This window comes from Arachis ipaensis, chromosome B10, assembly GCF_059453495.1.
Source record: "Arachis ipaensis isolate K30076 ecotype BB chromosome B10, ASM5945349v1, whole genome shotgun sequence".
NCBI lineage: Eukaryota > Viridiplantae > Streptophyta > Magnoliopsida > Fabales > Fabaceae > Arachis > Arachis ipaensis.
This window is the reverse complement of record NC_142435.1, coordinates 8,786,308-8,811,872: the sequence shown is the minus strand read 5'-3', so window position 1 is coordinate 8,811,872 and position 25,565 is coordinate 8,786,308. Positions and strand designations below refer to the sequence as shown.

Sequence of the window (25,565 nt, the reverse complement as noted above, 5' to 3'; positions counted from 1 at the left end):
AATTGTAACTACTGTATTGAATAATAAAGTAATACAATATATATATATATATATATATATATATATATATATATATATATATATATATATATATATATATATAAAAAGTGAAGTTACTAATAAAGACTAATTAATTTTTTTACATTCATTCACAGATATGAACACTTTTATTGAATTAGATTTTTTATTAAAGTTAAAAATGTAACCAAAGAAAATTAGGTGATGATGATTAAATGTGAATAAAAAGAATTAGGTATCTTGGTTTTTCATAATATATATATATATATATATATATATATATATATATATATATATAATATGGTTATTCGTATGTATGAATGATTATAATTAATGCAAATAAAATGTGATTCACGGTAAGTTATATATATATATAATATAGCAAGTTTCCATGTCTTTTCTTTTTGTTCCTTTGTGGCTTCGGCCAAGGAAGGAAATAATAATAATAATAATTAAACTTTTTTATTTATTATATTTTTTTAAAATATTTTATTATAATAAAAATTATTTAAATAGTCTAATGAATTTTAAATATAAAATATTATAAAATTTAATTTAATTACTTTTAGAAAAAATTAATTTTTTTAAATAAAATTTTCAATAAATATAATAAATTATAAATCACTCATTATTTAATTTTTAAAAAGTCAGTTATTATAAAAAAATCTAAATAACATGGTGCAAAATAAAATATTAGTTAAATAAACTCAGTTAAAAAAATATTTTTTTATAATTATATTATTTGATTGTACAAAAACATTAATTCTAAATGAGTGTGAGCAATAATTAATCACATTATGTGTGTAAATAATGTGTGAGAAACTATTTTTTCATATTCTTTTGTATATAGTGCAAGTAAATTTGAAGTTAAGAAATGAGTGAAATTGCTCTTGCTATATATCCAGCCAGTGTGTATATCTCCTAAAATTAAATTTGAATTGCCTAACTAGCATGCATTGACAATCATTTTGTTTTTGAAGAAACATCTATCATCTCTGGGGCAATTATTTAAGAGTCTGATTTAACTGTTAAAGGTACGACATGGTAGAAGCTAAACATTGGAGTGTGATCATTCTTTGCCTTAGTAGACTTACATGGCTAAATTTGAATAGACAAAATCAAACTGAGAAACAAAAATTTGAAATTGTATGCTTTATTAAACTGATCAAGTGTGTGACAACGCATGCATATAAACATGCACATGCACATTCCATACGCAGTCAAATGTCAGACATCACTTATAAAGCAAATGCCAATGTTACTTGTAAAATATATATCTAAGTATTAAGTCATCTACATCATCCACCAATTGAGCTATAGAGAGAACATTCATGGGGCTGCCCAATTGAGTTTCATGTAATATTTTACTTTAAATGTAAAATAGATGTTACTATTCAATAAAACCATCAAATCAATGTTTAGATCCTTCAATTTTCAAAGCTGACCATAGCTAGCTACCGTGTTTGGTAACTAAGAGCATTTATAAGATAAGTAAGGACAATAATAAGAAATATATGTACACCAACTTCTAAATATATAAAAACCTAGCTGTCTTTTGTAGGTTTTTAGTACGTGCAGTGGGTCTTTGAGGATTTTTTTTGTAGTCTTATAATTTTTGCGTTTTTTAATTATTCTCACCTACCATTATCATGATATTTGAAGAAAGCAATAGAAACTTGATTATCACGAGATTTGAAAAAAGCAATAGAAACTTGATTCGGGTGAAGTATTATAAAAATAGATTAAGTAAAGAAAAATTAAGAGGAGAAATTAAGAATAGATAAATTTGTGAGAAAAATATTTTTTTTATTAGCAAATACGTAACATAAGAATTGGGACATGGTGGTGGAGAATAAGTATTGAGATCTTCACTAATATCATAAAAGAATGAATAAGCTCTTTTAAAGTTGGTCAGGATTAAGTAGAATTTGATATATTGGGTATTCTATGAATTTTATGAATTTTTTTTGTTTGAATTTGATGAACAAAATGAAGAATAATAATCATAATTAAAAGAGAGCAAAAAATATAGATGATTTCTCAAGTTTTAGAAAAAAAAAATCTTTCTTGAGAATAATGGACTGAAGTCTTTTATAGTCTAAAGTCATCTTGAAGGGGAGTATATTGTATAATAGTTATAATATTATAATTAACTTATCCTTTTATCCTAAATTTTTTTATTAAATAGGATAATTAATAGAATATATTTTTGGTTATTTCTATCATTTTAAATTTTTTTAACTAAAAATGAATATAAGAAACAAGTTAATCTTCACAAATTAAGGTAGTAATTCTGACACTATTTTAGGTCTTTCATATCAAAGAAATATTCAAGTAAAAAAGTATTTATGGCATATAATATTAATGAAAAAATATTTAGTTTGGTTTATTTTTAGTTAGATGACATTCTTTGCCCATCAAATTTAACCAATTCACTTTTCAATTTAATTTTCACTTAAAAAAATTTAACTCCTTAAAAAATATTTATGACATGTAATATTAATGAAAGGATATTTTTTTATTTTTCTTTCCAACAATATTCATTGTCATGTATATATGTCTCTTATATAGCAGTAAAATTTCTAAAACTTCTCACTATCTTATTGCAAATGCAGGTAATGCAACTAGCGGCGGTTTTTAAAATTTCCTAAGCTTTTCCATTTTTACTCTTTTTTTTTTGGTAATGTTGATGTTAATTTCTTGATCACTTTCTTGTTCTGATTATATTACTTACTTATATACTAAAATTAGTTATTAATATAAAATATATATTGAAATATAAAATATAAAATTAAATAATATTTATATTTATAAAATATATATTAATAATAAATTAAACAATACATATATTTATACAGATATACATAGTAGTTAATTTTAATATATACATAATATTTTTGTATTTACATCTATTGGGCTGATTGTAATTTTCTTTTAAAAAAAGAAAGTTACCTTTAAATGACAATATATATGTAAACCCAATAAAAGTTATGATATCTTTAAATGACAATATATATGTAAACCCAATAAAATTTATTAATTAACAGACCATCACGGTACAGCATACATATATCTTGGATTATTTAAAAAAAAAAAAAACATAAAGAGAGTTGTATGTGGCAGAAAGAAGTTTTGGAATTATTAGAAACAAATAATTGATTACAATGATATAGACTTGAGAAAAAGCCAGGAAAAATAATTGGCAATAATTGGCTCCAATATAAGAGTTAATATTATATATATATTTTCTGTCGTAGCTACTATTTGTCCACTTTGAACATATAGAAGAAACTTGAAAAGTTATGAAAAAAGATATAGTTGGTAAGAGAGACTAATTTAAAGAAGCTATAATTAAGAGCGAATGAAGGGATATACACATATGATTTGGGTAGCAAATCTCTGACCATCATATCTCATATCTCTTATTTGTGATTACAGTCATTGTTTAAAAATTACTCGTCAACTTCATGATTCTTTTTTTTTTTTTTTTTTTTTATGTTTTTTAATAGCCATGCTGAGGATATGCAGCCACTTGTCTTTCTAAATTTGGCATGTTATCAGTAGTCTTCGCATTTAATAGCTCTTTTCTTTATATAAATATATCACATACATAACTTTTTGACCTTTTTATAAATTAAAATAGAAGGGTACGTTGTAATTTGTAAATAAAGGATTCAATTCAAATCCATAAGTGTATGTGCTGCTTTTGAAAAGATTTTCATCAATCTTGCTAAATTAATGATGATAATAGGATTGCCATTTTTCTTCTTCAAATATATATGTTGTTATCAAGAAAATGCGCACTTACTAGGAAGAGGATCAATTGGATAAAATAAATTTAAAAAAAGGGGGGCTAAAGTCCAATTTCACTATCGAATAGCACGCGGTTGCGCATGCATTAACCATTACCAAAAGATATGTAAACAAGTACATATCTCTCGAATCAAATCAGATGTTAGCGACGCAATACTTTGTGAGTTGACACAAGAAAAATTTCTTCAAAGTACAAAGGTAATAAGAAGCTTGAGCTAGAATTTATATATTTTATTTTGCTTTTCAAACCAAGAAATAAAATGCATATTTTCTTTATTTCATGGTTTTGCCGCTTTGATATCACATATAGATCAATCAGTAAGACATTGATACATCATTCATGTTGGACAAATGTAAAGAATAACATTATTACGAGAAATTCAAATGGTTATCAAATCTTCAGCTAAGATCAGAAAGTCTAAATAACCAATATTTTATTTTCACTCTCTTTCTTTCACAAAAATGGAAGAGATCATCATACTTTGTTCGTTGCACTTATTGCCGTTTTCCTTTATATTATCTAAAATGTTGACTATAAAATGTTGGTTATAAAATTGAATGCATATTGACCACAACACTATATATTGGTTATATAATAAGGTGCATGTTATGATGGTTATTATTATTGTAGTTATATTAACTATGCAATTTTGAAAAATATTTGAAAACCGTTATTAAAGTTAAAATAATACTTTTTTAATATTTAAAAACATTTTTTAATTAAAAAAACTATTATAAAAATGTAAAAAGGTATTATTAAACTACTCTTTTACCTTAGCCCATGACAACAATAAAGAAGTCTCATGGTGCACAAATTCAGCCCAACAGAATACACAAATTCAATTACAATTTTAGTTTTTATTATCTTATCTTTATATTATTTTCTTATCTTATCTTATCTTTACTTTTATCTTTTGTAGATAATGCTTTATATATATTTAGTTTTACCTTCACAATTCAATTTAATCAATCAACAATTAATAAAACTTCTTCAGTTCTTATTTTCCTATTCTTTCATAATTTTATTAGGTATAATACTAATTTTAGCAATAATTTTTAAATATTATCAAAATTTTATATAACTACTCTAACTACCAAATTATCCATAGTATATTAATTGTATGAGATGTAATTTAATAAAAAAAAGATGTCAATGCCTCACTATAAATATAGAAATCGAAAAAATTCGTAAGCATTTATAATTAAAAAAGATTAGAGAATTAGTAAAATTTATTATTTTTAACTAGTAGTTAGTTATTAATATTTAAATACACTATTTGATTATTAGATTAAAATAGTGAGGCTGATAAACAAGAAATTCTCTAGTTTTTGTGTTTGTAGTTTGATCCTTTCATTATGAAGGATATCCCGGATTTCATAAAATGAATCCATTCAATCATTTAGCTTCTTTTGTTGGTCGAGTTTGTCCTTTTGCGGCACATTGGCCTTGTTGCATCAACTCATGCCTACTGAGCGAGCTGCAGTCGCGGATAACTTGTTTGTTTACCATTTTAACCCTCTCTCAAAATATGCATGATTTTTAATTTACATTAAACAAACTCTTGATGCGTTCATCATTCTTCAATATAATCATATATCATCATCGTGCACCAGAATAATTCTTATTCATCATCGGATTATGGATGGCCAATCACCACAAAATCCTTACTCCTTCTCCTAATATGGGGTCTCATCAGGATTATTATAATCACATGCGTGGCGATTATTTTATTCCATAAATGGAGTATCATGAGGGAGTAAGAATAGTAACAACGTCACAGGTTGTAGAAGAATAGGCTAAAAACAAACCATAACATAATTAAACAACACTTTTATTCCAAAAAATTATAATATGTCTTTGTAATTGGATATTCTCAAATGAGTTATGAATAATGTAATTTTTATAATTTATATTAAAAAATTATTTAAATGCCGTGTTTTATAAATTGTTAGTCGATAATATATAATAGGCTATAGAAGATATAATTAATACACAAAATGAATGTAATTAAAATAAAAAAAAAATTTACCGACTGCTTGATCATCAATAAAATTAATTAATAAAAATTAATTTTTGATATACTACCGATGACTTATTCATTAGTAAATGTAAATTTTCTTTTTTATTAAAAAGTAATTTTTTACTAGGTGTCAGTAAATACAAATTTTTTTTATCTGTTTGCAACACATTTATTATTAACAGAATAATTATTTTAATATTATCGACAGCTCAATCATAAATTAAATAAGTCAAGTTTTCTAACGAACTATTTACCTACGCACTTTTATCAACGGTTAGACGATTAATCCGTTAACAAAAATAATTACTAATGTCGAAACCATCGGTAATATCAAAATATCTTATGGTATCTAGTAGATACATATGATCAAATAGTTATACAGATCAGTTTCTTTAACATTGTCATAAAAAATGTAATGTAAACCCACAATTTCACGGACCGTTTCTTCTTTGGGATTAGTTTATCAGTTTATCTTCTCTTCCTTGTGGATTAATGTTTTAACCACGCTTGACATAAATTAAAAATTAGACATCAACATACTTAGCTTCAATTCTAGAAAAAATAAAATATTTAGTCCATGGGAATTATGGAAAGTACATATATATAACCAGCATTTGAACATTATATTATATCCATTATTGTGTTAGGGGGAAGGAGGGGATAAGTTTTGCGTTAAGACAACATAATGTATTGTTTTTTTACATAATTAAAGGTCATAGAATCACTTACTAACCCAGTAATTTGAGTTGTTAAATAAATAAAAATATATGAATAATTTTATATTAAACAAATTTACTCATGTAAAAGGTTTATATTTTATTTGAAAAAAAGGTGTATGATGAGATATGAAAAATTATTGAATTCCTAACATTATTTTGTCATAAAATTATTTATCTCAAAATAAAGAGTGTTTGATTAAAGATGTAAGAATTTACATAATAAAAAAAATTTTAATTTCATTGCATTATTATTATTATCTATTCCGAAAAGAATCCTATTCCAGCCTCCCATGCATGTCTTTTGAAGTGATTAGCATATGATATATATATTCATCAAATCATTTATTTTAAAATCTTAAATTAATAAATAAAAATATATAAATAATTGTATATTTAACATTTTGTATATAAATTTTTGTATTTATCTTATATCAAAATTTCTTTAGAAATAACAAAAATGGAATTTTAATATTTTTTTAGTTATTAAATATTGATACTATATATGTGTTAAAATTATAAGTTTTTTTGTTGACATTATGTATCTCCCAATTCGATAAATCAACTACTAATTCGTTATAAATTTAAATTTTATTTAAGTGTGATCAATGGGTTGCCATACATAAGATAAAATTTGAATTTTTAACACTTACTTACGTAAACGAATAAATTCACCACGTAACGAATTATATATATACCGACAGCATGTGAAGTAAAAGATAAAGAAAAGAAAAGCAAAGTAAGGGCAAAGTTGGAAAGAAGGGGAGGGGGAGGAATGAAATGAAAATGGGTTGTGAAGTGTCGATCACATGGTCCCAAAGTGTTATATATGTTGATTGCATCGACATCTGAGAGATAGAAAAGGCAGCACGGCACAGCAGAGGGGTCAGGTTTGTTTTGGAGTGCACAAAGATAACAACCTCTGCCAGTAGAACTCATAATATACAACAACAACAATCACAGACATAAGAGCAAATATCCCTACTTTTATAAATGCTAACTCATATTTCTAGCTACTACCATTTAATTATTTCATTTTTATTAACCCCTCGTGAATCGAGGGGCACTGCTTGCACTTTTTCAGTTAAAAACAGTTATCGATGGTCACCAAGTTTACTTTTATTTTTTTTATTTTTTTCCCCATCCCCAACAATTTAATTTAATTTGTTAGCAAACATACAGCAGTAGTAATTTATTATTATTGCGGTGGTTCTTATTCATATGCATGTCTTGCTTTTATGCACAAACGAAGAAGGGTGTGACACCCAAAGGGTACTGCATTTTTATGCTGTGTGTGTTTTGTCCCTTTAAAACCATCCTTGTCCATTTATGTCTCTTTCCCACCACCCCTCATTCTATATCAAATTTTTATTTTTTTTACCTTTCACCTAACTTTGGTCCCTACCTACCTTCGAATTAAAATTATAACTTGTTAAATAAGTAATATAATCTACCGCCTATGTGTCCTTGTAGCTTCCTTAATTTCATTATTAGTTTAGTTATTCTATATATGATTCTTTACTTTTAACCTAATTAATTACTAAATACAAGTTAAATCCATGACATGCAGTCGAACTTTGAGAGTATGATCTTATCATGTTAACAGTGACAACTTTTTTTCCAGAATCTCGAAATATATATTACACATGCACCCAGATTTCACTTTATGTTGAAGTGATGATGATGGCACAAATTTAATAATAATGTATGATATTGATATGTCACCGGCTTACATTAACCCAAACTATTTCTCGTTATATATTATATTTTCTAATTTTTTTTAAAGTTAGGAGTGAGACTCGAATCCGTGACTTCTAGGTGAGTATGGAAAGATTATGCTATTTGAATTATAGTTCGTTGGCATATTATATTTTTTAATTAATATATAATATAAAATATTTAATTAAATATTTTTTATATTTATTTAACTTTTATTTTTATTTTATATTCATTCTTTCTTAAATTAACTATTTTTTTTAATTGTACAAGATTATTAAAATAAATATTAAATTTTCTTAAATATATATAAAAAATAAACAAAAATACTTTTATTAATAATAAAATATTTATTTTTTATTTTATATTCACTTTTTCTTAAAAAATCAAACCAACATAAACACGATTCGAAATATTATATTGATGTATCAAGTCTTGATTTTACACATATTTTAGATGTATTTAAAATTTTAAATAGTTAATTTCTTAATTTAAAAATTTTAAATTGTTATTTTTTTTCAAAATCCAATATATAAACATAATTAATCATACGAGCATAATAATACAATACAAGCATATTTATTTATATTGAATTGAATTATTAATTTAAATTATTTGAATAAAATAAAATAAAATAAAAAAATCAAATCAAATTAGGTCGTAACATATTTCAGTACATTATTAGAATGAATTTTTTTTTGGTTTTATCCCGAATGTACAACACCCTAAATATGTACATTTATGTAAATATAACATATATATTCTGAGTATACTGTAATATATTTTTTTCAAGTGTTACACATCTCAAGTGTACAATATATAATTTCTGTTCTTATTTATCTTTTATCATGTGTACCCAAAATGTGTAATGACAATGTAAAAACATAAATATCCTTGATAATACACATATTAATAAATAAAATATTTATTTTATTTATAAATAAAAATCCCATTCCCTGCCTATGCTTTCTTTATTATTGAATAAAGGAAATACATTTGACTTCTGTTTTTTTCCCTCTTAAGAAAGCAATGATGTACAAATTGGAATATATTCATCAGATTGAGTTTGTCTTCTTTGCCATGATTCGAATTCAAATTTTGACTATATTAAAAGACAAAATTAAAATACAAATATAATTATTTCGAACAAAATTAATCCAATTCTTAATGAAAATATCAAGATTCTAAAAATCTAGCAATTGGTCATCGAATTAGTAGAGTGAAAAGCTAAAAAATTTAAAAGTTCAACATAAGTTCAATTAGGATTAAATCAAATATAAGAAAAAATTTACATATATAATATTTTTTAAATAAATTTTTATATTTTATTATTTTTACTAAAATATTGAATTGATTCAATCGACTCACCGCTTTTTAATTTATTTTTTACTCTAAATTAAACTAGAGTGATGTGACAATGGATTCTCAATTAATTGAGTGGAACGAACTTATAAGTTGGTTCTGAAAATGATGATAAATAATTAAATACGCAAATAGGTAAGAAGCTAAGGAGAAAGATAAAAATAAAAGGTAGAGAGTATGGTAAATTCCTAATGATGATGTAGAGTACAGTAAAGGATAAGAATATAGACAAAAAAACAGGAAGGCCACCAGCCTATATATACAGAGATGAGGTGAGTAACAGTAAGAAAGTGGAAAGGATCCAAGTGATAAAGAGATTGAAAAGTGCATGAGCAATAGAATCCAAATCATCACAACCAGGCTTGAGAGTGAAATGAAAGCATATTCATTCATAGGGTTAGGGTAAGACTAAGCTAGCTAGCTACCACTCCTTATTGCCAAACAATAAATTCAGGTTTCCCCTACTACTCCCTAATTCCTATCTCATAATATAGCTAGGAACCATATATTAATTTGTCTCATCAATCTAAATTTTATTTTTAAAAACGATTGTTGATTAACCGATTACTTGATTATTATGGCATGGACAATGACAGTTGCTAGTTGCATTGCATGCTACCTATCCCTCCTATTGATGCCCCTCCCGTTATGTGTAAGCACATGGTTCCCTTTGCAGAACGTGTCCTGTTTCAAATTTTCATGAAAAACAAGCTAACTCTTCCTTTCAATTCAATTCAATCCGTTTTTGATTAATTCATGAGGGGCTCCCCCCACATTATACATACACAGTTTCTTTGTAAATGTATCATTACTTGCATAGCCCATGTGAACATAATATAATATGTCACATTCTCTTGCTAGCTAGTTTTCCGAGTTACTTTAATTTCTACGTACCATATACATATATATACATGATTATACATTCATTAACTTGGAAAGCTTACGAGACCTTCACTTACTTCTTATGTCTATCCATAATCAGCTCAAAATAATTTGTTATGCTACGCTTTTTATATGCCACCACGTAGCTTCTATTTCAGTTGCATGCATTTCAATTCACATCATTAAGAACTAAAAAATTAGGCCATATTCCTGAAATTAAATCACTTCTACTTGCTAGAGATATATATAAATTGATTCTTCTGGGGTTTTCCGTTAAGAGTATATATATATATTAATTAGAAATACATTGAATTGCTAACATATATTAACACAAACTCATGACATGGAAGTCTATAAAAATAGACCACACATAACATAAACCATGCATGCATCTCCCTCATTGTCTGGGTTTTTGGTTACATTAATTGCTTTGAATCATACATCCATATCCCATATTGATGACTTTGAAATTAATTCATATATGTTGATTTGAGGAGTAGTGGACTAACCAAGACTAGAAAGAGACCAAAGAAAAATAAAATCAAATATATACACACAAAGCTAGCTGTAACCGTATATGTGTGATGGTGACGCTATTAAATGGCTTGAAAAAAAATAAAAATAAATTAGGAGACACGCAGAAGAGGTGCATATGGACACCATTAACAGCTGAGTAAAGAGGATCAAGAAATTAAAACAAAAATAGAAAAAAATAATGAGAAGAAAATATTTGAGAGAGTTGCCAGTTCAATAAGAGGATCCAACACATGATGGGCCACATATATAACCAAAGTGAGCCCCGTGAAGGAACAGCAAAGACAAGTAGTTGCTGTAATTTCATGTTATATTCGTGAATGAGTATAAAATGGTAAAAGGTTAGAATAAATATCATTTTTGGGCTTTAATCATTTGTTCGAAAAATATAGTGTCTTTTTAGAATTTAAAATTTTTTAATCATTTATTACTAGACTAAGCGACCCTTATTTCTAGATTAAGTGACTCCTGATATTTACAAAAATTATTTAAATGGTTAGAGATTAAATTATAAAAAGACTTTGTTCTTGGAGCAAATAGCCAAAGGTTATCATTCTCTCTTTTTATCACTTTACATATATCTGCAGTTAAAAAAAAGTACTACTTCTTTTATGTATCAGTAGATGTACATTGGATAATCGTGGGTCAGAAATGAAGGACTAATTTCTAATTCTACTGGAGTTCACCTTTTTCGATAAGTAGAAAGAATTGGATAAATTCAATTAATTAATTAATTAAAAGAGTAATAGTAAACAGGGCCTAGGTAGCCCAAAGGAAGAGGGACATTGAAAGGCACGATTCGAAGGGTGGCCTTAAAAAGATGAAATTGAGAATGAAAATGGGACCTAGTTAAAAATGAAGTTGTTAGAGGTAACCACTAACAAGCTCCTGAAAAATTGGACAATGGTCAAAATTGTGAATTATATTATAAGAGGCCACAACATTTGAAAGACACATGGCCCACAAGCACTTGTGAGGTGGGCACACAGTAATTGCAAAATGGATCACAAACCGACATGGATGTGGACATTTCCTTTGGCAAATGGAGCTCAACAAGGCTCACACCCTTCACACCATCTATCCCCATTCCCATACTCATGTATGTTTGATTTATTAGGATATTAGTCTAATTTACTTGATGAATTCAATGTACATTAAAGCATTATATTATGGTTCACATGTGGTGAATTGTGGTTTGCCACTTAAGCCATGAAACAAGAGAAAAGGCTAAGGGGTGGTTAGCTAATAAGGGAAAATGGTACTGTGGCCTAAATGTAGCACATGCATTATAATAAGAGCCCAGAGGTGATTCAAGGTTCAATGCATTCTGAGAACCATGGACCATGGCCAACTGGCCAACACTTTGATTCATGAACCATCATCATCATCATCATAGAATTCAGAATGTTGCTTGCTACTACTCAGGACCGCCAAATAACAAATACATACATGGAATCACATCATTTCAGAATCTAACAAGTCATTACTGTCTGGTGATAAAGCGCTTTACAATGTAGCCAAAATGCACAGAGTAAAAAGGTGTTTGCCATGAAACAAAAGTAAAAAAATAAATAAGAGAAATCAGGCTTTTTTCCCCTTCCGGATACAAACCAAGTGTATTGTCCAACAAATGGAATGTTCTACCAATAAATAGCATATTGCAACAGAGAGAAGCCAGTTTTCATGTGCTGTGTCATATCTGACATAACAAAATGCTAGCTGTTCTTTTGGGCCACTCACAGATTATTCTTCTTCTTTTCCAATTTACAAGCACCACCCAACACAGAGTGGAAATGCTTAGCTGGCAGGTTACCACTTGCGTTATTGTGTATATAAGCATGTATTTGTTGAAGGATTAGTGTACTGGAATCATTTGTGAAGTTCTTTCTAATGTGTTATTTTTCTATTGTAATTTTGATGTCTACAGCTAAATATTATTCCACTAGTTACTTTACTAGGATTATAAGGAAATTGGCACATACAAATCATAAGAGAAAATTTTTAGCAGGGGGATATACAATGTGATAAAACTCCATATGTTTATTGATTACATTTGCATATAGCATGAGAAACTGCTACTAAGAAATAAACACTGCATATATAACACATCAAATAGTAAGGGTTTAGGGAGCCCTAAAGTCTACTCAAATGTATCATCATCATCATCAGGGAGAGGCTGAGCAGCTGCCATACTAAGCTCTTGTTCATTCCTGAAAAACATGTAAAATTTTAAATTTTCATAACTACACAAAGACATGTATTGAACTTGAAACAATGCTTACAATTGCTGTGTAGCTAAATCAATGACTACATCTGGGGGAGCCAGAGCAGGCATCTCCACAAAGTGAAGGTCAGAGTCCCTGTAATGATTTACAAGACCAATTTATTTGCATCGACTCATGAGATTGAAGCAAAATATAAACAAAGATTGAAGAGTTTTAATTAATTACCCTGCAAGTTTCTTGGCAAGGTATAAGAAAGGTTTCTCAAAATTATAGTTACTCTTTGCGGATATCTCATAGTACTGCAGATTCTTCTTCCTATGAAATGTAACTTGCTTTGCTTTAACTTGTCTGTTCTTGACGTCAACTTTGTTTCCACATAGAACAATGGGTATATTTTCACACACCCTATAAAATCCACAAGGAAGAGTGACATAATAGCACAGAAAACGCAGTGCAAATAAATTTGTGGAAAAGAATAAACTTAACATACCGGCAGAGGTCTCGGTGCCACGTGGGAACATTCTTGTACGTCAAGCGAGCTGTGACATCGAACATAATGATAGCACACTGTCCATGAATACTGCACACAGTTCAACACAGTTTAAGCACAATTCAAAATGCAATCAAATCATATTCATACTAACTTAGATTGGATGAGGATTAATTAAGCTTAATTAATTGGACTTACTAGTAACCATCTCTAAGGCCACCAAATTTTTCTTGGCCAGCAGTGTCCCAGCAGTTAAAGCGGATCATTCCACGATTCGTGTGAAAGTCTAGTGGATGAACCTCCACACCAATGGTTGCTGTTACGTTGCAAAAATTATGATTTATAAATAATCATAATAATTAATTAAGCTGAAAAGAAATTAAGAAAGTGTGTTACGTTCATATTTCTTCTCAAACTCGCCAGTGCGGTGTCTCTTGACAAAAGTGGTCTTTCCTGAGCCAGGCACGAATACAGACTATTAATAACTAACATGATGCATGATTATATTGTATTATTAGTTTATTACCAGTTCCTCCATCGCCAACTATGACGAGTTTGAAGGTAGGGTAGTCCACTGTCTGTTGATGAAGCAGAGCCTGTAAATAAAGGGCACAAGGTGAATGAAAAAAACAGAAAGATGGATATCAAAGTTGAATATAGTACGTACCATGATGATAATATGAGAGGGTGCAGTGTGAAGTGAATGGCGATGATGAAGATGATGAAGTTGGTGGTTTATATAGTTTGCGATTCGACTTACATTTCACGCACAACACAAAGCTTCAATATCACGCACGCCACTATCATTTCTGCTTTTCCATATTCTTGCCATTGCTGTAGCACCATCACATTTGGTATATCCAAATTCTTACTCTATTCCACTATAATTTGGCTAACCTAGCTAGCAATGCATCAGCGTTGACCACTGTCATTGAACTAACTACACCACCCTTCCACTTTTGACCCTTCGTACAACAAACCAGACCTTTATTCATTTCTTATTGTCATGTAAATTTCCATACAGAAATATTAGCTTTTTATATTTGATTTGTATGAGTTGATAATAATCATTTTTTTTTAAACTAAAATGATTAGCTACTTAAGATTTCTCTCTACGAAAAAGTTTATAGCCCAATACTTAACTAGCAAAAGGAAAGTAAACAATCCTATCTATATCATTTAGATATAATTTTAAACTATTAAAAATATTAATGATAATTAATTAATAATTACAAATTACAAAATTTATTGGCTCCTAACATTTTTCTTTTTCTATTACTATCATTAATATTTTACTACCAACCTTTTTAGAAAATTTCAAAGCATTAAAAAAAAAAAGGTTAAAAAAGAATATAAGTAGATAACATACATACAAATTAATTGTTTTTATGAATATGAATATATTATTATTATTCATATAAATCTTGGTAATCAATTAGTCACATAGTTTTTTTTTTTTTTTTTTACCAAAGATAGGAGACTTGAACCCACAACCTCTTAATTGAGTATGAGGAGACTATGCCATTTGAACTATTACTCATTGGCCAATTAGTCACATAGTTAAAAAATAATAAAATAATTTAATATATTGAATTGAAGTATCATTTAATAATTTTTCACTATCATCTTCTATTTACCATAAATTAAAAATAGGCGTGTGATGAAAAAGGAATAAAAACGGCGTGCGCAGAGTAGTTGGCAAGCAATTGAGAATTGAGATCCAAAATTCCAAATCGCAGCATCAGCATGGCAACGCCGCCGTCCGATCCGTCGAATCAAGAAGCTGTGGTAAGGAGGAAGAGCAACGGTCCACCGTTCAAGTTCCTTGTTCCTCTCATTTATGCCCCTGTTCTCCCTCTTAGTATGTTCTCCTCTTCTCCTTCTCCGTCTAATTAATTATTGCTTTTCTCTTTCAATCTTTCATTTTTGGTTTTTTGCTTTCACAGTTCGCCTTTCCCTTAGGCATAGACCTGTTTTGAGGGATCGTTTGTTCACTGCTGTCTTAGCTGGTGCTTTCGCCCATGGCTTCTATCTTGTGTATCCTTTTTCTATTCGCCTCCTCCATTGCTATGCTACATGGTTTTAATTTTATCATATTATAATCTTATTCTTTAATTGGGGGTGGGAGAAGGGGGACGCTTTCTTTGGACACTCAATTTGTGCATGCTTTTCATTGTTCTTCTGAGTTCGTGTTATATAAAAGTGATGTTTTTGAGAAACTTAAGCTTTTGGGGTATGATGGTTTTTGTTTTCCCCTTATGTTAAAGTGGAGCCACCCTGTTGAATAGAGCAAAATACTGTAAGTAAGGAGGCTATGGAATCACACTTATGTGTCTTTTCTGCATTTCTTTCATAAATCCATTTTTGTATGTTGAATAGATGCAACAGAAATTACTGGATTCGGTTGATTGTGAGACCCATTGGTTCCCATATAGATTAATCTTCAGGATGGTTTTAATAGTATTATTTGAGCAAATGATTTCTGATAAAGCACTTTGGCATTGTATGATCCATGTAGCTAACTCCATAGAATGGAAAAAGGGCTTTCTTTGTTTCTTCTTGTTGTTGATTCAAGGAATGGTAATGGTAACCATTAATCTTTTCTTCATTATTAGTACATCCCCCATTTTAATCCACTTAAATGGTACTTGTTCCACCAAATCCATAAGTTATATTTCCTCTCCAAATTGTTGTAGTTGTCTTAAATTGATTCATCACGTTAATTGGCAGCTGACACAAGTTAAAAGTGCTATAATGTAATGTTTACATTGTATTTGATCCAATGCAAGAATAATTATCCTAACTATATTTGTACTTGTTATTATATTAATCATGATTAACTAAGTTGTACTTTGTGTTTAATCAAATCCATTAAAACTGCAAGGACCATGGTCTGTAACTCTGTTATTTTAACATTTTCTTATCTTGTTTCTCCTTAATGGCAATACCCAGAACAGATATTTATGATATAGAGAGCAAGTGATTCTGTGAAGCCTGTTTCGGATGTTCGATCATTATCATTGACCTAACAACCTCAGGTGCTCAATAAAATTTTGGCCAATTATGCTGCTCAACCTCCTGGTAACACCTTGAATAGTATAGGTCAATTTTGATCATGTATGAATACTTTTCCAAATGTTTTGGAATGTTAATCACTATGTATTTTTTGAGAGGTAAATCTTTCGGATTTTGGTTTAAATAGAATAACTGGAGTTAGGAGGCTGTTCTTTGAATTCTGAGTTTTATAGTGCCAGTAAATCTTTATGATTTCTTAATGTCATTTGCTCTGTTGAGTCATAAATTTTGAGTTTACTTACGTAGTTTCATATAATTTGATGTGGTTTTATATAATTAGATTCAGAGCTTCAATATGCATATCCTTATTTCATTCGTGACCAGATGTGGGGAGAAGGAAAATGAATGAAATTTAGTTATAGTTAGAGCATACTTTGTACCTCTAATGAATAGAGAAAAGGAAATGATGTTGGATTAATATTTTTGTGGAGAAATGCTCAAGGGCCAGCAGAATTTGTTGTTTTTAGCTAGTATTTTTAGCTATCAACCCAGTTCCTTTATTCTAGTAATCCAACAATATACTTTTAGCCCATACTTTAAACATTGATGGCTAACTGCTGGCCCTCTAGCATTCCTCATTTTTTGTGTTTACATTTTGCTTGAGGACTAGATGAATGGCTATGCTGTCCATTTAACATGATTAACATGATTGCCTAACAGACTGCGTTTGACATTTCCCTTATGTTTCAGTTTTTAATGTAGGGCAACAATGTTTGTATTCTATAGTCCATGTAAAGATTAGTTTGACCAATCATATAACTTAGATTTTGGCATTCAGTATCGGTAACCTAATTCTGGTACTCTTAAGTTGTGTTGCTCGGTTGCTCCGGCTTTAATTTTCCAATACTTCTCAAATGGTCGTATGTATCTTGTCTCTAATCTTTTTGAAATTATTCAAAACTAATCCTAATTTTGAATTTGATTCAATTTTGTAATAGTCAATGCTTTGTTAATTTTTTATTTCCAATTTTACTCCCAAACTCTCCCCTTCTATAACCTTCCACTTCTCTCTCCCAAACCCAACAGCACCATCACCACCACCATCATTTCATTCCCTTTGCACGTGGTTGCTGCCACCTCTTCCTTTACATGTCGTCGCCTTTGCCTCCTCCCCTCCACAACTGGATCTGTGTCGCCTTCTAGGCTTCACCACCTCTGCATCTGCAACTCCATCTAGATATGCCTTTGCATTGCCTTTTGGATCTATCATTGCGTCATCACCTCTGCTTCCACCACCATGGTCGTCGTTTCCTCTTTCTCCTTGTTGATATTATAGTAAAGTTTCTTTATGTGTCAATTAGAAGCAATTAGAAACAGTTAGGGATAATTAGTTTCTTCCTTATTAGACATTGTCTTTATGAAGAACGATTAGTTTAGTAGTGTATACAAAACCTACAAGCTGAGGAGTTCTTTCCCTCAAGCATTAACATAATAATCACTGCTTAAACACACTTCTTCCGTTGCCTCGTGTCGTCTTCGTCTTTGTCTTTCTCTCTTTCTCTGATGTGTTGCCATCTTTGCATCCATTGTCATTTTCCTTCTCTCTTGCCAACTACCTCTAAATCTAGGGGTGTTAACGGGGTGGGTAAGAGGCGAGTTTTTGCCCTACCCGAACCCACCGCACCCTACATTAGTCTGTATAGAACCTACATTGTTCCTGCCTGCAAATAATAAAAATCTATTCCCTAACCCGTCTTTACGGGTATTCGTCCCGCTCCTATCGACCCCTATTATTATTAATTATTAAATTCAAGAAATAAAATTAAATTTTAAAATTTATATAACTATGACTATATACAATATTATTTTGTTATTATACAATACTATATACAAGAAATTAAACTAAAAACTTAAGAATGATACAATATCAAACAATATTATTATTAATTTTATTATTTTTTTCATATATTAGATCTATTATATATAGGTTTAATTATTTTGTTGGTCTTTATAGTTTTATTAAATTTGTAATTAGGTTTTTATACTTTTTTTTTCTTTCAGTTGGGTTTCTACACTGCTTTTAATTTTATAATTAGGCCTTCCTAGTGTAAAAAAATGTTAGAGTTCGCAAATTGAAAGTATTCATAATTAAAAATCTAATTAGATCTTTGACAACATATATTTTGGGAGAAATGTTTCGTTAATTTTAACGTATTTTACATGAAAATGACCTAATTGTAAAATTAAAAGCAGTATAGGGATCCAATTGAAAAGAAAAAAAATGTAAGAACTTGATTGAAAATTTAATAAAACTATATAAACTAACAGAATATTACCATCCCTATCTAAATCTACTCTCTCCTTTTTCACATTGCTTTTCTTTATTTAAGAATAATTATATCTGGAATTTGTTTTTTTTCCTTCTTTTCTGGAAAAAAAAAAAAAGAAAAATGTGGTATTGAAATGGCTTATCCTTAAACGCTCCTTGCTAAGTATGGAGTGCTGCACACCTTGTTAATTCGTTAAAACTGAACTCTTTATTTATTATATTTTATTTGAATGGTCTGAATTTAAAAAGGTAACCTGTTAATCAGGTTAACCATTTTTTTTTTTATAAATTTTAGATTTTTTATAAGTTTCAGATATTGGGCTGAAGTTCAAAACAAAAAAATAGTATATAAATATTAAAAGCAACATATATGTACAACAAAAAAAATTACTAAACTTTAGAATTAAAATAAATAATACATGAAAAATAAGTTGAAAATTCATGTACTAAATTTAGAAAAAAAAAGATATATTAGAATCTTAAAAAAAAATAATATTAAATATATATTATGTATATAATATTAAAATTTAAATAAATTTTATTTTGTGTAAAACAAAATTATAATATTAAATATAAATACAATAATAAAAAAATTTGTGTTATATATATATATATATATGCAATTTTATTTTGTGTGAAACAAAATTATAACATTAAATATGAAGTGAATGATAAAAGATTTTATATTATATAAATTTAATTTAAAAAATATATATACAAGCAAACAAACATATAATAATTTTATTTTGTGCGAAACAAAAATTCATATAAAAATTATTTATATAATTTTTTTATTAATAATTTTTTTATTGAAATATGTTACTTTACTATATTTAAAATATATTATTTGAAATAATTATATTATTTTAGTTAATATATATTATTTAAAAGAATATTTAAAATTTATTATTTTGTATTAAAAATATTATTAAAAATATATTATTAGTTTTTCTTAAAATAACATTTTCTTTTTTTTTTGTTCAAATACTATGACAAAAAAATTTTAAGCGACTATTCAATAAATATTATATAAGTTAATAAAAGAAAGAAGTATTCATTTTTTTTTATCAAAAATAGAAAGACTCAAATCCACGATCTTTTAGGTGAGTATGAAAAAGTATGCCATTTGAATTATACCTCGTTGGCAGAGAAAGAAATACTCTTAATTATATATTAAATAGAATAATTATTTATTAGGCTCATTCTTATACAAATAAAAATTTCTCTTAGTTTTATATCTATAATATTTTATACCAATTAGTTAAAGTTTAATTATTTTTTGAATAAATTAATAAAAAAATAATACAAATAATTGTTTAAATATAATTGTATTTTAATTTTTCATTCTATTACGTACAGGTTGAGGATAATTTGAAATAAAAGATAATGGACTTGTTATAATTGTCATGTATTTTGTACTTTGATTGCGTCGTCATCTGAGAATTATGGCGCCTTTACGGAGACCGGGTTCTTCTACAGAATCGGTTGTGTGTTTGGAGTTAGCCAACCAGCAGCGACAGACAGGCTTTTTCCTCTTCTATGGCAGCGATTTCTCGGGCTTTAAAGGTTATTCATGGCAGAAGTGGAAGGGAGTGGGTACAAGAGAGTCAAAATCTATAGCTAGCCAGAAGATAGTGGAAGCACCGCTAGCAAACAAAACAGTGAAGATGCTTAAAGATATCGCATCAACAATGACAGAGTAATGAAAGAATTCGATCAAGTTTTTCTGAGTACTTTTGTGGTGTAAAAGTCGTCCTGTGTTAAAAGAGAAAATTAATTTTTTTTATCAGTGTCAATTTGTTTATTCAGCCCATGAAAAAAAAAAAATAACAATAATAAATAAATTTAATTTATCTAATAACTTTTGATAGTAGGTTAACTTTTAAAGAGTGCTGCACTCTCTACTTTACCTGGAGTGCACTAGCTTTCGCCTATTGAAATGGGGTTGTAGTGATAAAAAATGGTGGTAATGGGGGTATTCATGGTGGTGGCAATAATGTGGGAGGGTGGTTGTTGTGGGTAGGTGAGGGATAGATGCCAACACCAACGTACTGTCGAAGTAGTTGTTGACATGTTGGTGGGATGGAAGAGAGAAAAATAGTGTTTATTGTTTAGGAGAGAAAAAAGAAGTCGGGTATAAAAAAGGATGATTAAGGGACTAATTTAAAAAAGAATTTTTTTTTATTATTTGGATTGGACAACTCCTAATTTTACGTATTACAGCACCACAACAATCCACAAAAGAAATAATATTTGATTAGTAGTTTTTTTTTTTGTTAGGACTTAGAAAACAACTTGGTCCAAATTTATTTTAGTAGTTAATTATAAAAAAATTAATGATAAAAATTGTTTATATTATGACCCAAATAAAGACAAGGCCCAAGAGAATGAGTCCATTCTCATCAGGCTCCGTGGAAGCTGTCCATATTCAAAGAGATCACTCTAAAAGTTACATGGGTTAACTTATCCGACTTACTAGGAACATGGGTATTGTGCAACCCATGTCAGACCTAACTTGCATGACAAGCAGTAACTTGTTACTCTACTACTTCTGAGGTTATTCACATATTAGTAACCACCCTTGTGAGTTTAAGAAAATAAGAATAATTATTTGATGATGACTAAACATTATTATTTTGGATTAAAAGGCCAATTATGTATGTGATTGGTTTGTTTATTTTGCAAAAAATTATAGAAATCAAAACAAGCCCAATAAAGTAATAACAAGCTGACAAGGCCCAATAGTGGTTCAGGCCTATAAGCACTCAACTCACTCATTCATGGTCCAAGAGAATAGTTGCTGATCACTAACCATAATAACACACTTCCATCTGAACCAATGCAAATATAATCGAACTCAATCTCTCTCTTCTCTTTTCTCTATCCACGTGATTACTTCCAAGAGTAAGTAAGAAAAGGTAGCTCTAATTAGGGCTCAAATCAAGAAGAAAAAGTGATTACTAAAATCAAAAAATAAAAAAGAAAGAAGAAAGTCAAATGTTAGGGCAAAAAGTAAAGATCAAATCAAAAGGATGATTCAAAAAATCATATCTATCTTTGTGTTTCATCTGTAGCTTGTTGAAGATGCTTTCCTCCTTCATGCACCGAACGGAAAACTTGAAGAAAATGGAGGTTATGAAGCTCTACTACAAATCAAGAGTCAAGAACAAAACTTGGAGCTAAACCATGGATGAATGGCTCAGATCCTTAAAAAAATTTGAAAAAAGGAAGAAGGAGAAGTAGCTAGATAAAAATGCATATTTGCTTTATTCACTGCTATTGTCCCATCTCTTCTTTGCACTGCTGTTGATGTATTTGGGGAAGAAGTCAACTGTTCAAGCTAGGGAAGCTTTATTCCTCTATTAAAGGGGTAAACAGCCAGAGATTGAAACAAGGAGTGAGCACATACGTTTGGGTCTTCATAACTTTCAAGCTATCCCTTCTTCTCCTTCATGAGTTTACATTAAATTTTTTGTTCTTCAGTGTTTATCTTTTTTTGTTTCTTTTCAATGAAAAAGACATTAAGTGAGGTAATAGTAAAATCCATTGAGAGAAAAGGCAAAAAGAGTTGTTTAGAAAAGCCAGAAAATTATGTCAAATTCTTTTGCATATTTTTCTGTTTTGTACACATGATCCTGAGGAGATTCTCTTGCTAAGTTGGGTGAGCACTTAGTGGTTGTAAGTCTAGGGAGTGAACTTAGCTAAATCTAACTTGGGTAGAAGTTAGGTTTGTCTTAAATAGGATTAGGTTGAATATAAGGAAAATTGGTGTTTGTAAACATTGTGAAAGATAGTGAAAGTTTCTCCATTATTGTGGGAGAGACTAGATGTAGGTCACATTGCACATGGTGGCTGAAATAGGATACATGGCTGTGTAATTTTCTCTTCTCTACTCTTATTCTGTTTTACTTCGTTATGAGACAAAATAAAATTATCTCATGCATTGTATATTTCTTAAAATTTGCAGCTATCCAAAAGCAAATGGTTGCTCTGCTCCTGATTGCTTCTTGAAGAGACAAAATAAATTTGTCTCTTGTAATTTTAACCTGACAGACATAACAACAACTAAGTTCCTATTCCCATTAGAAGCAAAAAGCAAAAGAAGTTCAAAAAGGAGGCCACCGATTCAACCCCTTTCTTTAGGCCATTTACAAACCTTCAACCTCTACATGGGGTAATTTCTCAGAGAAAGAAACCACCTACTACTACAAGAAGGAAGATTCATAAGTGATGATCCATTCATTATTTTCATCTATAAATACCACATGAAACTCATGTATTTTTCAATCCCAATTTCTCATAAACTTGTCTAAAACTTTTGCTAACTTAAGCCTTAGAGTTTCTTGTAGGTACCTCCCAACAATCGTTCGGAGCTGACACGAAGCCACACCAAAGCACCTTCGTCCCATCTCTGACCTCTTTTCCAAGCCAAATCATAAACAATTTGTTTTAGATACACTTCAAAAATAGAAATATATTAAAATTTATTTTAATTATTATAAACAAAATTGAATCAAACTAAACATTAGTATTATTTTTTAAAAATTTAAAAATATGAGATAAAAAATATATTTTATCTCAAATGGTGTGTTACTTAATTCTAGAACTCTAAGACAAAGTTTTTCTTTCAAAAATGAACTATCTACTCAGCTAAAAGTAGTGACAGTTGTTGTGAAATTAAGATGAATAGATAAAAATAGAATTAAAAAATTATAAGAGAGAGGAAGAAAACTTTGTTATTAATTCTCTATGTGTCACTCAATATAATATGACACATTTATAGTAATATTGCATACACAATATTCTTCTCAAAGGAGTCAAAAGACTACTTGAGATAGGCAGCTATGTGTGTTCTCTGCTATATGTTATTCTTGGTATGTCATGAAACCTTCTCTTTAGAATCTAAAGGATTTAAAATAAATAATAGGATATTATTTACCTAACTTACTTACTAATTAATCGAAACACATTATGGAAACACATGTCTTATTAACAGATAATATTCTATACTTTATTATGATAGGACATTCATATTTTATACTCTATTAAGTATGATAATGCTCCATGATAGGACATTCACAATAATAATTATTTTATAACACTCTCTCTTAGATGTCATTAGGGATATGCCTCGTTAAAAATCTTGTTAAGAAAAATTTGCGAGATAAAAATATTTGACTAAGAAAAAAAGAATTCAATATTCTTTGTAACGAGAATTGATTCATTAAAAAAACCTCATTAAAAAATCCAATGGCATTAAAACTTAATCAAGAAAAAGAGTATAGTCTTTTCCCCTCTTGGTAACATCATTTAAGATTTTGAGAGCGACGCATTTTGATTTTTTGTACCGAATTCTCAAAGGAGGATGTAGGAAGTGACTTGGTAAATAAGCCTGCTAAATTATCACTTGAACAAAGTTGTTAAATGTCAATTGTTCATTATTTTAAAGGTCATATGTGAAAAAAAATTTGGAGAAAATATACTTCATTCGGTCACCTTTGATGTATCCACTTTTGAGTTGAGCAATCGCCGCATTATCTTCCTACAACGTTCTAGGGGCTATCTTCTTGTTGATCAACCCACATTATGATTGAATATATCCAATTAAACTCTTGAGCCAAAATCATTTACGACTTGACTCATGTATTGTAAGTATTTCAACATAATTGAAAGATGTTGCAGCTATAGTTTGCTTTGTAGATTTTCATGATATAACTGTGTCACAAAGTGTAAACAATTATCCTGATTGGGATTTACTTTTATGGGGATCATATAGATAACCTATATCTGCATAGTTAACTAATTATGATTTAAATTCATAAGGATAAAATAACTCTATATTAGTCATTCCACGAAGATATCAAAACACAATTTTGTATCTTGCTAATAAATTTATAACAAATACTATATCGAGACGTGTATTATTAGCAAGATATATTAGTGTCTCTATGACACTAAAATATGAGACTTCAAGATAAAGTGTTTCTTCATTTTCTTCTTTTGATCAGAATGAACCATTATTCATATCTAGTGATCTTACGATCATTAGTGTTCTTACTGGACGTGAATTTTTCATATAAAATCTCTTTAGCATTTTCTCTGTGTAAGTCTTTTGATGAAAAACATCTCTTTTGTTACATACTCACTTTGAAGGCCGAGACAAAAATTGATTTTTTCAAGATCTTTCATCTCAAGCTTTTCTTTCAGAGCATTTATAATCGTTGGGATCTCTTCAGGAGAGCCAATGATATTTAAATCATCAATATACACAACAATTATAATGAATCCAGATGCAGATTTTCTTATATAAATACATGGGCAAATAATATAATTATTTTTTAGCTCCTTTTTCATTAAATGCTCTATAAGACGGTTGTACCACATCCATCCAGATTGTTTTAATCCATATAAAGATCTTTATAATCCAACCGAGTATAATCCTAG

General features: G+C 28.9%; 2 protein-coding genes across 2 annotated transcripts; one reads left to right on the top strand and one right to left on the bottom strand.

Annotated features, from left to right (window-relative positions):
• Positions 1 to 13,084: 13,084 nt before the first annotated feature.
• On the bottom strand, positions 13,085 to 14,571 carry LOC107624262 (GTP-binding nuclear protein Ran-3). Its single transcript, XM_016326749.3, has 8 exons — positions 14,445 to 14,571; positions 14,304 to 14,373; positions 14,174 to 14,230; positions 13,976 to 14,093; positions 13,778 to 13,867; positions 13,513 to 13,692; positions 13,345 to 13,422; positions 13,085 to 13,272 (listed from the first exon to the last, which is right to left on the bottom strand). Exons 1-8 carry the CDS (start codon positions 14,445 to 14,447, stop codon positions 13,203 to 13,205), a joined length of 666 nt encoding a protein of 221 aa, XP_016182235.1. The 5' UTR covers positions 14,448 to 14,571; the 3' UTR covers positions 13,085 to 13,202.
• An 860-nt stretch (positions 14,572 to 15,431) lies between these two features.
• Positions 15,432 to 17,078, top strand: LOC107624311 (SH3/FCH domain protein). The gene is made up of 3 exons (XM_016326807.3): positions 15,432 to 15,638; positions 15,724 to 15,814; positions 16,730 to 17,078. The coding sequence occupies exons 1-3, from the start codon at positions 15,524 to 15,526 to the stop codon at positions 16,758 to 16,760; spliced, it is 237 nt and encodes a 78-aa protein (XP_016182293.1). The 5' UTR covers positions 15,432 to 15,523; the 3' UTR covers positions 16,761 to 17,078.
• The last annotated feature ends 8,487 nt before the right edge of the window (positions 17,079 to 25,565 follow it).